Source organism: Rhipicephalus sanguineus, chromosome 6, assembly GCF_013339695.2.
Source record: "Rhipicephalus sanguineus isolate Rsan-2018 chromosome 6, BIME_Rsan_1.4, whole genome shotgun sequence".
NCBI lineage: Eukaryota > Metazoa > Arthropoda > Arachnida > Ixodida > Ixodidae > Rhipicephalus > Rhipicephalus sanguineus.
The window spans coordinates 90,587,054-90,600,237 of record NC_051181.1 but is presented as its reverse complement, the minus strand read 5'-3'; the positions used below and the strand labels follow the sequence as shown (position 1 = coordinate 90,600,237).

Here is a 13,184-nt window from a genome sequence, read left to right as displayed (position 1 = left end):
ATCGAATTGTAAAGTGCACTTAGTCCTCCAGAACGACGCAGTGTCCTCTTCATTTCTTACGAGGCTGGGCGATGGCCTCATGCTGACCGAGGATGATGCCATATTGACTGAGAGCCGCTTTGTACACTAGGCTACGTAGGCCACATACGCCCAGATAGTCTACAAGTACCAAAAGTGCCATCCACTGATATTGGTCTACTTAGCATTCTCCAGGCCTACCAGCGTCGACGGCCTATACCTCACCAACGCGAACGATGACTTCAGGTTCCGACATGTCGCCGGCTTATCGACAGACAATTTGTCGATGAAATGACCGAGGCATTCACGATTTTCAACAGCTGTGCTATACCTCATACTTCACTACACATGGACCCCTCGTCACCGCGATCACGACTGAATCCAACAAGTCATGCCCAGCTGCTGGTGCTCAATGACCACAGTGATGATGACCTTGTTCAAGAACTGTCAAGAACTTCTTCCACACATGCACACGGGTTCGTGAAACGTGCGTGTGTTCTCCACCATAAGGGACAATATAAGCACAGCATATCAGCTTACTGCTTCTGGTGTTTGTAATACCCAGGTTGCCGTTGGCAGCGTTACCCAACTGTAAACAACTGGTCATATAACAGATATGCGGCTCTTCAACATATATGTGTGCGTATCAAATTTATGCAAGTCTTTGGCATCATTTTGTAACGTTTCGCTCAGTAAGAAAAATTACGCCATAGTCACCTTCCCGCCACATGCTTCGCATAACATCGACTCCCACGGTACGTGGTATCTGCCGAATTTTTAATTTGTCTGTCATGGTTTCTTTCTAAATACACAAGTAACTTTGTATCAAAACCACCAAAACACAGACGACCCGCCAAACTCAACGAAAGCGGAAATAAAAGACTTAACTTAAAGGGGTCCTCCAACATTTTTTTTCAGCATGGTCAGAAAATGCTGCCGATCGGTAGTCGAGGCTTCTGAGGACACGCAAGCCAAACATTATAGCGCAGCACGTGGCCTGAAATTTACACGGAATTCTCAAAGTCAGCTAGAAATCATTGCCTCTTCTCTCTACAAATGATGTCATATGCCCAAATGCGCGTGCCATGCACCTAAATTCACAGCCATTGGCTGATTTGAGAATCGTGGGCTGCATAGTTACTGCGACCGCAGCGGGAGGGAGTCGCGTGCCCGAGCGCGCCCGAGCGATCACACGGAAAGTCCCGCGTTCGGAAAAAAAAGAAAAGTGCCAGATTATCGTGGAATATTACAACAAATTAGGACCGACTGTCTAAACACGATAAATTATCAATTGAGTGGTGCCACGCTCCAGAATAGTGGAATTCCCAACTATCTCTCAGCTTCTTTATCACTAACAATTTTAATAATAAACAGGATGTGTTATTCGTGCTTTCGTCCTAGCGTAATATTGGTCTGATGATTCGCATTAAATCTGATTTTGATATTGTTTACGGCCCGTCTTTTTTTTTACTTTATGGAATACTGTAAAATGAACAATCGATATGCGTCATGCTTCAATAGAGATAGACACTCAAGTATGACTAATATTACTGGTGACGTTCATAAAATCAGATAACTCCTCAAAATTGCTTTTTAACACGAAAGTGTTTTATCCCAGGGTCCACCATGTACATGCGTTACGGATATGACGTTGATAAAATGTACGCCAACGGGTGAGAAAGAAAAAAAAAACAAGAAAAAGATCCGCCGCTGGGTATCTAACCCACTACGTTGCGGCCACGACGGTAAACGCCCGATGCTAAACCAACTAGGCTACCTTGGCATTTGCTGGACACTTCAGGAACGCGCCTTATATGTTTCACACATTCTCTCTCGCACGGTGCTCTCTGTTGGCGGTATAGGTAGGCGGGATGGTGCCGCTGTCTGTGAGAGGTGAAAAGAAGTAATGCGTCCCGATCGAAATTTAGTAGCGCTTACTCCGAGATTGCGCGCGATATCGGAGGTCATGGTTAAAGCGTCTCGATAGAAGCGAGGGACAATGGCCGCGCTGGCGTCGCACGCAGTTACGTTGTTTGCCTTTTGCTTCGTGTTAGCGTGCGCCGGCTCATCGGAGTAGTGCAGTTTCCACATGCACGAACGGGATATCTCCGCCGCCGACTACTTGGATTGCGAGAGCACCGACTAACAAAACTGCTGCAATACGCGTTGCAGAAAGGACACGATTTCGACGGGCGAATGCCGTGCCTTGGTGGAACGAGACAGAGGCCAGTGGGACGCACGCGTCTGCGGCTCAAGCTACGAACCTCTACGAACTAGGCTCCAACATGGGTGCATCCACGCCCAACACGAATAGACATTGTACAAGCTCTCATATATCACTACACAATAAGCACTACTTCTGTGAAGACACGTTCCATTTTCATGTTATACCGATTCCTATGACGGAGGAATCAGGCATGCTTTTTTTAAATATGTTGTGCGTATTCCAGTGTTCACTGTTGAGGTAGTGCATAGGGCATCTGCGATAACTTGGTGTACAATGAGGGCCTATACATTTGAAATGAGCAGTTTGTATCGAATCTTCGTCGTGCCTTTGTTGATATTTGTGTTTTTATACACGCAGGCTCAGGATGTCGGAATGCTAACAGAATACCACAACTACATTACGACGTCCTTGGTGAGTACCATTCACTTTCACGCCCGCTAGAGCGCATGTGAAGGCAGGAAGGACCCACGGGCGCGCTCTTAAACGGAATGGTCCCGTCGTGCGGCCGTGTTTCATGTCGACGCATGTATTGATATAGTGACCGGAGGGCATCCACACTATGGCTTTTTTTGCGGCACGGTTTAAATGTCCTCCGAGATGTGAGGCCAGGCTAACGACTAGGAAGGCGATATGAACAAGGTCGGATTAGGCTATCACGTTGTACTCTTGAAAGCGAAGCTCAATAGTCCTTCAATTATTAGTTAAGGCGGGAACTTTAGTTTTAAGAATGTAAATGGCATTTGGACCCGATTCTTACTGATGTATCAGCTCATCTAAACATGAGAAAACAGGCTTTATGTGTGCTGATATTTAAAGCTTTTCTTTTAGTTAAGGCGTCATACTAGCATTACGCCAATTGCTCTCACACATTTCCTTTCTTCCCCATAATACATCCTTGCCCATACTCAACTTATGCGTGCAAGCAGTCACCTTATATGACTGAAGTTTCTTGGAAGTGTGATCGCGCTGTTGTCAGTCGAGTTTTTAGGCTAGGAAAACAACTTTCTTTAGAACTCATAATGATGGCAACTTATATACGCGCCATCAAGATTTGCCCTGGTATAATTATGCACTGAAAAATTTGTCTTTCTTATAAAATAGGTGAATAAGTGAGTTTGTGTGACATTGTTCTGAAGTGAGCCTGAAATATTATTTCACTGCGGTTCATCAACAGCCAACTCACGATATATGTGCATGCACTGTGTCAGGCTACTGCGTGACATTTCCTGCCGCTGCTAGCTGCATTGTCCTTACATCGCAGACCACTAAGTACATGTCACACAAATACATTACCAAATAATGTTCACTTCATGCTACACTGCATAGGATCATCCATCCATGCATGAGTCTTTTATTTTCGCAATGTGCACCTTTTTATTGGCGTGACTGCGCTAGTATTGCTTAATTTGCTCGTTGCACTCTCATTATTAGTTCGCATTGTATTAACGAACGTAATTATATATACGTTGAATTGCATAGGTATATATATATATATATATATATATATATATATATATATATATATATATATATATATATATATATGTAACCGCCAAATTCGTCCGTTTTCTTTTTTTTTTCTGAACAGAAAGTTTTACTTTGCTGCGCTTGAGTTTGTAGTACCTTTAATGTTCGCTACAGCGCGTTTCTAATTATCGGTGCAGATATGCTTCAGGAAAATGTTCACGTTCCCTTTCTTGGAATATACAAACGTGCTTTCTCACCTAATTTAGAGACTAAATAAAATAACCGACACTCCTTATTTTATGAGGGTACTGAATATCACTTTCGGCTACAAGTATATTGCCACGCGCCCTTAATTGTTTATTTTGATGTCATCGGGTTCCACCCAGAAAAACTGGTAGCACCAATCGTCGCTGGCAGCGCGCAATGTTTGGGAGGAGCTTCGCGATAGTTTGAAATTGTTCTGTTAAGATTGAAATGTTTGAAATTCTTCTGTTAAGATAGAAAAGTTTGAAATTGTTCTGTTAGGATTAAAATGTTTGAAATTTTTCTGTTAAGATTGAAATGTTTGAAATTGTTCTGTTAAGATTAAAATGTTTGAAATTTTTCTGTGTGTGACAAGGGGGCTTATTCCTCAGCGCGCGTCACGACCTTGAGCACTTCCTATTCTTTTTTTGTTGTTTTTTTGTCGAACGTGGCGGCGTCCTGCGGCGGCCGCGGTAACCACGCTGCCCACGATGTTCAAATCCGCTAACGGCCGGGGACTTTCAATTTATGGAGAAGTCGTTTGGGTTTATGGCCTCATTTGTCAAGAGAAGAGGGACCGATTTCTAGCTGATTGAGAATTAATTGCAAATACCAGTCCACGTGCTGCGCTATAATGTTAGGCTCTCGTGTTCTCAGGAGTCTTCACTGCCGATCGGCAGCGTTTTCTCACCATGCTGAAAAAGTGTTGCAGGACCTCTGTTTTTTTTTTTTTTTTCATCTTTTCCAAATATCTGAAATCCCAAAGCGCGTAGGAGGGGACAAGGCTTTCCGTACAAGATTTTAGCTGTGTTTAACCTACTGAACTAGGATTTCATGTTTTCCGGTCGACTTTGTTCCTAGCCACATGTTAAAAAGACCTTTAGTGTTCAAAACTGCGCTTAGTGAACACAACCGCAAACGAAAAAAAATACATGACATAAGGCAACGAGCGCAACGTTGGGGCTCGTTGCCTTATGTCCTGTATCTCTTTCGTTTGTGTTTGCGTTCACTAAGCGCACTTTTGAAGATGAATGAGCAACAACTAGTCTACCTTATAGCTCTCCTCAAGACCTTTAAACTGATACATAGTTTTTGACCGCACTTACTTGTGTGTATAAGAAGTACACCTGTTCCCACCACCGCTGCGGTCCCCTCAATTATTCATGCACCCCTGTAATATGGGGTATTCCACGCTTAAAGGTTCACTGCATGCTGTGACAGGAACGTTTTATTTTATGCGACGTCGCTGTGACGAGTGCCTTCGCACTTGCTTCAGACACCCCTCACTCGAGTTTGCGCCACCAGCAATAAGCCATCCAAACCATGGCCCAATCTCCTTCCCCCACTGACGTGCACGTGGAGCGCTCTAATTAATCTTGCAGGACGCTCGTTGACAGGCGCTCGCCGTCCTCCGTGTTTACTTTTGGGCTTCGCTAAACTCAGACTCGCTCTTTTTGCATTTGATGGCGTCACTAAGTATCAAGAAGAAAAGAAAGCATTGGTTTAATGTATAAAAAAGAAGAAACAAACAAACAGAGGCTAAGCGCTTCGAGGCAACAGCAGACAGGTTCCTCTCATTTCATAACAAGTACGTTGTGGTTGATGCTTTGCAGAAGGTTGAAGCTATCTGTTCTGTTTATATAGCTTAAGTGTGTATGGATGATCGCCAGACCTTCTCCGCAATGAGAGATACGTGGAAAGCAAGCAGTGAGAGGTAACAGGCAGGCACCATGGTAAACGAAAATGATAGTATCTATTCTGAAAAGATCTTTTTCTCAGCAGCGCACCCCATTTATCATTAAATGTCGAATGCTTAAAATACCAAGCCTATGAACATTCTGAAAGCGAGAGGGTTAGTTATGCATTGATATTGATACTTGTTTAGCAGTCAGTCAGTTTAGCAGTGCTTCAACTATACAATCGTAAAGAAATGCACCGTAAACGCTTTCACTGCTCTTACTAAAGTATTATTTGCAGGATAATTCCGGACCAATTTAAAGCGTGAAAGATGGTGTGTGTTTCATTGCGTTCAACATGCGCGCGAAAACTCGGCAAGTTGGCCTAGAAGCATCGCGATTGACTCAATACTGAGGGCAACACAGTGGACAAAAGATGACTGACAAATCTGGGATATTTTGGGAGCATGAATTATAATGTCAGTGATACAGGTATGCTGGCAGGCAGACAAGCTGTGAACGACCAATTTCACCAGCTTTTCTAGAGGGCTGTAAATTTACGTTACAGTGTATTCAGCTGAACCACCACATTGATGTTAGAGCATTTCGCTTTTATTTTATGGCGATAGCAATGATATGGACACTCTACGGTTTTTGCTGACACAGTCACCGTCATCTTCCGTGTAAAAAGTTACAGGTTTGCCTCAAGGGTGAAGTATTGAAGGCGATAGCAAGAAGTTGGAATGTCAAAGGAAGAACGGCAAGCAGTTGAAACTTGCTGCGCGCTGCTCAAGCACAAAGGACGCAAGAAATGAAAACACACAAGGCGAGTGCGAACTAACAAGTGTCACTGCTCGACACTTGCAACGCGCTGCTCAAACACAAAAAAGGATGCACAAAAAGAACGCACAGGTGTACACAGGACGTGCGCGAACTGTCACAGTTGTTAATCAACTAGTCCCTAGTATGGCACTTCTAGCTAGCAGCTCACTCCTTTCGCATACGCGGCCGCTCCAGCGGGCAAGGTGACCTTCGTGCGGCCTAAAGCTTCAACGCAAACTTTGCGGTGAAATCACAAGACATACACCCCCTCCTCCTCCTCCCTCCTCCTCCCTCACCACGGCCTGTATGTCAAAGTACAACTCGGAGGCGCACACTCCAACTCAGGTGCAACACTAGAGAGATTTAGAATTCGGGACCCAAGAAATTTGCGAGCAGCCAAGATGCATGCGCAGAACACAAGCCACTCTCGGACTCTTGCACTTGCGCTGACCCAAGACCCTGCAACACCTTCCTTTGGCCGGCGAACTAGACCGGAGAACGCGCCACCCTGGGAGAGGAAGATAAAGACGGCGCTTGGCAGCGGCACGTGAAGCCACTGCTCGCGTTCTCTGCGGGCGTGGATTCTGGTCACTAAAATGAAATTTTATTTGGGTCCAGTTGGCACATAATCATAAGGCTAAAATTACAGCACAAACGCACTTCTTTGTCCTTCTTACTTCTCCTTTACTTCTTTGTCCCTGCATCCATGTGAACATGATTTCATGTCTTCGCGTATTTAATACACTATCATCCTTGTTACATGTTTTGGTTTAGAGCTATTGTTGTGTGCGCATGTGCGGTAAGGTTCCCTTGGGATTATATATGCATTGGCGTATCAAATAATAAAGCAGTTGTTAGTTCTCTTCTGTCGTACGTTTCTTTTCTACGTGGGTGTCTTGTACGTTTGCGCTGTAACTTTAGCCTCAGGATTCTGGTCATGGTGTAACATATATACTGTGATTCTGGTTCAGCGGTCTCGTTTCTTCCGTCCTGTGGCATAAGCCTACAGGAGCCAAAGCGATCCCACCAGCTCGCGCCACCACGAGCCACGGGACGCTCTTCTTCTGTGGCCAAGGGGCGCGGCACTGCCACCCAAAATGGAAAACTAGCGTGGGTCGCCAGTGATACGACGCAAATGCAATGCGGGCAACGATGCAGCGTGGACCGCGTCTTGCGTAATTTTCATTTCTTCACCTGTGGCGTTCCGTGCATTTCATCCAACGCCGCGTGCGTTTAGATTCTGCCGTTAGTACCTTGCAGAACGAATGACGCTTCAAATGGCGCTGAACCTCCGCGATCAACAAAAATACATCTTTCTGGAACCAGTGATTGAAATACGCGGGATATATGAACGTTGTAGTGACGTTCTAGACTGGTTTCCCGTATTTGATTTTGTGCTTAACTATGCCTGGTTGTTAATTTTCGTAATGCCAATCGAAGTGCAACGGGTTCCCTCCCTGTAAGAAGAAGAAAATGACGCATGACGTAATTGTCTAAGGCAGCGCGCTGCATAGCGAGGAGTCGCAGGCTCGAAAACTCGGTCGCGCGCTTCGGAAATTTTTTCTTCTGAATTATTCTTATTTGTGGCTTTTAGGTGTATACACATACATGCATACATACATACATACATACATACATACATACATACATACATACATACATACATACATACATACATACATACATACATACATACATACATACATACATACATACATACATACATACATACATACATACATACATACATACATACGTGGCGTTTTTTTTTTCGAAATGGGCTAAATCCAGAAACCGAAACTAGCTCAAATATTGCTCCATTGGCAAGTACATTCTCTCAACTTTCCTCTAAAAGAGAGATCGGAACGAAATGAGTCAAATACCAACAGCTACGTGTGCTCGCAGATCCCGTTTCAAAACGAAATTGAGCCAGATCTATGCGCTGTATGGATCGAAATGAGTCAAATCCAGTATGCCGATAGTAGAGCGCTTCGACGATCACGTGATTCGGCGAACGTGGAAGCCTCCGTGTGATTTCCCGCCTAGCCTGACTACTCTGCCTGTTTTCTGGGTGTTTGTGCAAGTTTGTTTGTTTTTTGCCCTTTCGGAGCTGGATTATCATGGATTCTGGTGGAAGTGAAGAGATCGGCGAGAGATCGGTCCCGAGACGTCGACGACATCGCGAACAGAAGCAATGTCGACGCCGACGAAGCAAGAATGTGCCACTGCCCGAATTTCAATAAAGTTTTTTCAAGAATACCGCAATGAATTCCATGTCTCAATTCGAAATGAGCTAAATCCAAAGTTACGCTAATAATGGCGAAATCCGCTGCATATTTGTTAATTGATTGTGGCCAGAAACTTCCCCTAGCCGACATGTAAAACACATCAAAGAATAGCTTTGACAGCGTTGTATTTAGTTTGCATAGCAAATTTTTGCCGTTTTCTCAAATTCTCTTTGGATGGATTTGACCCATTTCGAAAAAAACGCCTCATACATACATACGCGTCGGTAGGGGCAGAGGGGTGTTACGTCGCTCGAGCAACAGCTGCGAATGTCGCTCAGAAGGAAGTGGTCGCGAGCGCTGTATCGACAGACATCAGGGCACGGCTCGTAAACGTTCTGTGCTCTCATCGCTTATCTCTCGCTGAGACGACTGACAGCACGAAAACGGTTTCGGTCCCTGGAGCACCTGTATTCCCTTAGAGCAGCGTTTTGTAGAGTTAGGCGAGATTGGATCAAAAAAACTTAGCTGCTAGCCTTACTTCGTATGACGTTCCAGTTCGCTTCTATCGCATTCAGTGCGGCGGAACTGTGATTTTTTTTTTTCGCTTGTCAGGGCTCATACTAAAGGCGACGCTGAAGTTTGAACTGTACGTCCACTGCGCCTAATGCACGCCTCCTCTGTCTCAAAATTCCACCGAGCTTATAGTCAAGGTAGACGAATGACGAACGTTCAATCAGGCTAATTTTAGATGCTCACGCATCACCCCTAATTAGCCGTGCGAAAAGTCCTTGTTGGGCTGTTTTCACGCCCAATTATCCTGCAATATTCCATGGTAACATGTGCTGTCGCATTTTTGTTTTGGGATTAAACGATTGGCGCTGTACAGGCGAAGCGCTTGCCGCCAATCGGGTAAACAAAACTCACGGACGGCTGCACTTCCGCGTGTATAAAAATAACGACAGCTAGGAAGATTTTTACTACAACCTTCCCATCTCCCTCCGCCTCCCCCCCCCCCCCCCCTCTTCCCTTGAGCAGGGCTTCCAGCTTCTACCTGTAATCTGAAAGCAGCGAGGTATAACTTTTTGTAAACGAACGCAGCCCTTGCTGAAAGCAAAAATTTGCCCTGTCATATATTGACTCGTCGCACGTTTTAATAACGAGTGATGTTTGGAACTAGTTAGTGAAGTTGCCCTTTACTAGGAACAGCAAACTTTCCGTGAACTTCCCACTGAGGCTTGAAGTTTAACTTGTTTGTGAACTAACACTTTTGAAAATAAGTACTAGCGACAAACTACGCTCGTCAGCTTGTCGTGTTCTTCATCGTGGGAATAACCGGCCTCTTTTCATTGTGATTAATTCATAGAAACCGTTCGTAATACTCGAACGGTGCCAGCGTTTCCCAGCAGAAGACGCCAAAGTAGCTCATCAGGTTTTGTGCCTTGTTAGCTGCTAATTGCTGTGACGCAGAGAATTAGTTAGGAACGAAAACGGGAGCCAAGTCCTCTCACTCTTTGCGAAATTTCGTTATTTGACCCAGTCTCTCATTCTGGCATAATCGAATTCCTGTGTTTTACTGAAAAGCTTATTTTATTTATCACCTGCAGCGCACTTTTTCAGCGTCACATTACCTAACGTACCTTAAACAAAAAGTGAAAAAAAAATTCATGGCAGGCAGTGGAAACTTCCGAACTTGATGTCAAGCCATGGAGTTGTAACGGCGAGTTAACGACGTTTGCCTGGCACATGTGATCATTTCGCCAATAAAATTTCCACAACGTTTGTTTTGTAAAAAAGGAGGTGCCGACATATTGATGAAGGTTGTCGCAAAACTATTTATCTAAAAATGCACTTGTCGGCTACCAAGGAGCCCACAATATCGTTGTGCTGAAAAGTAAATCTGCTGAAAATTAATGTGCAGGATTAAATTGTTTAAAAACAACTGAATAAGATATGCTTCACAAAGCACTGCCACCATTTTGTTTGTATTTTTCCTAATCAACTGTTTCCTGTTGCACTGTTCCTTCCGAAACTTCGGAGACGGGACTTTTTGTCGCGCAGAGAAATTTTGGAAGCGGCCTTACAAACACATATTTTGACGAAAAGATGCAAAACAATTTATATCATTCGTGCGCAGAAATCTTAAATTGGCAAAAGAGCGCCGGTAGTGAGGAGATACTGTTACTCTCCCGTCGGTAAAGAAACACTATCGCTTTCATGTTTATTACGATCTGATGATGTGCCATCCAGTACCGCAATTCGTGACTGAGAAAATCGGCTTTTAGTTCAATTACCGCTTGGAGAAATTTGTTGTTTAGTTGCTTACTGCTGTGGTGTATCTGAAGACTGAGCTCTCCGAGCGCGGTAAGCTATTTTCGGGCACACTTGCCATTAGTAGCTCATCTATTTCGTTTCGAACCTTTTAGTAATTGCTGGGATTATGAAAAGACATATTACCCAAGCAGAAATAGCAAATTTGGAGACTTCTCCATACTGTGTAGCAGAGTGGAAAGCAAAACGTCCTCCATTGCGGTACAAAGTAGCAGATGTATAGAAATTCTTTTTCCTAGTTCTGACATGTGTTAGTTTTAGCTAAAAAAACATCTAAGATGCATTTTACGCATTAGCCTTCAAATGAACTTTGTTAAATGCGGATATATCTGCAAGGCACTCTCTCACGCAAGTCATCGCCTCTGACATCACCAAACTAAACAACAACTAAATAGTAAGAAAAAAATTGGCTTGAATTAAGGAAGGAAGGAAGAAACAAGCGGAAAGACAGAGAGGTTAGCCAGTTCTTAGACCGGCTGGCTACCCTGTTCTGGGGGAAGGTGGAAGGGGGATAAAAGATGATAGAAGAGAGATGTTACAAAAAAAAGGAGAGCAAGAAAAGAAAACGAGAGATATAAAAAGGAAAGGAGAATACGACACTGCTTAGGGTCTGTCTCTAAGACCAGTTGTCCGCAAGAAGCGCAGTAATGCTTGTAAAGCCTTCTGTGCTAAATACCGACTCGGTCAAGGTCCCAAAACCCTTTCTTCCGACAAAGGGCGATTATCAAGTTTATCTAGCGCATTCGAAAGTTCTTGTCTTGGCGCACTGAAACGGGGACACTCACACAGAAGATGGGAGATCGCTTCTTCGCAGCTGCAGTAATTACATGTAGAGTTGTTGGCCATTCTAATCAGACAGGAGTAGGCATTCGTGAAGGCCGCGCCAAGCCACAGGCGGCACAGAAGCGTGCGTGCACACTGGTTAAAGACTCACAGGCTCCCTTGCGCACTCACCTAAGACGACTGGAAGGCCAAAGCGAACTTCTTTTGCTTCCCTGTCGACGTATTGGTCCTGCCCCACCACTCTATGAAAGCTTTCTGCACCTAACGTGGTTTTCCACATCCTCCAAGGTCAGAGGCACCACAGCTGCTTTTACACTGCCTCCGTGATCGACCCCTCTTTGACGCCGCGATGACATCATAATAACGTCACAATTTTTGGAAATCTGTGACGTCACGATGATTTCATATGGCGACATCATCACGTGGTGATTTTTTACATCACCGGATTTGACGCTGCCGAAGGGAGAAGCCGACGCGAGACGCTGGTCCATATTGGCGTTTAATGAGGCATCGAATGCTGTCGCCTTAAAGGAGCAGTGACTTCAACTTTACGCATGTCGAGTTTTTTGCGTCCGCGTGCAGTTATCGACCCTCTAGTACCGATTCACCACTGATAATGTCACGGCGGGATGAATAAATATCTGTTATATTCATTACGATTAGTACGACCAGTAAGGAGCGCGGTTCAAAACGGCTTCAAAGTCCGCCACTTTGCAGCGCTGGCGGCACTGCCGTGCGGTCACCCTCGCGGTCACGCCCCACAAGGGCCCCATCTGATCGCGTGGCCACACAAAATGGTGACGTGAGTTTCAGCTGACATTTCGTCTGTTAGGCGCACACATGTAGTTACGTCATCGTCACCAACATCGGCGTCGCCGCTGTCAGTGTCTACAAGTGATGAAGAAAATAGTGAGGTATTGGGAATCACTGCGATTTGCGACGTCGCGAATCATTCTCGCTTCGATCCTCTGCAAAGAAGTGATTCTGAAATCGACGCCGGTCCGCGCAGCGACGAGTAGGCACCTGGAGACGCACGTTTGGGCCATGCTGGCTGGCAAGAACACAGAACAGGAAGAAACGTTGTGGACAGGACAGGCGCTCCTATCCTGTCCACAACATATGCAGTCCGGTGACTAACAACAACAAGCAATTTATTCATCGATTTATTAAAGGTTAAACACGCCTTCACCCCCCCCCCCCCCCGCCGCCAACACACACAGACACATGCTGTCGACGCTCTGCACGTCTCGTCCCCATCCAGGCGTCCGTGATGGCGTGTTTCGCCTGTACCACTATCAAGCTGCAAAGAATAGCACATTTTCTGGGTGTGTAAGGTCAGAGCCAGAGGAGGCATTGGCAAGGCCAACGTTCAATGCATCGCAGATACGCGTG

General features: G+C 45.0%; 1 protein-coding gene across 1 annotated transcript in view; it reads left to right on the top strand.

Moving 5' to 3' along the window:
• The window catches only part of LOC119395986 (glutamate receptor ionotropic, kainate 2), a 226,119-nt gene that overhangs the window by 160,130 nt on the left and 52,805 nt on the right, over positions 1–13,184 (top strand). Inside the window, exon 5 of the mRNA XM_037663016.2 lies at positions 2,603–2,656. Coding sequence (XP_037518944.1) covers positions 2,603–2,656 — 54 coding nt within the window. The remainder of the gene's footprint in view (positions 1–2,602; positions 2,657–13,184) is intronic.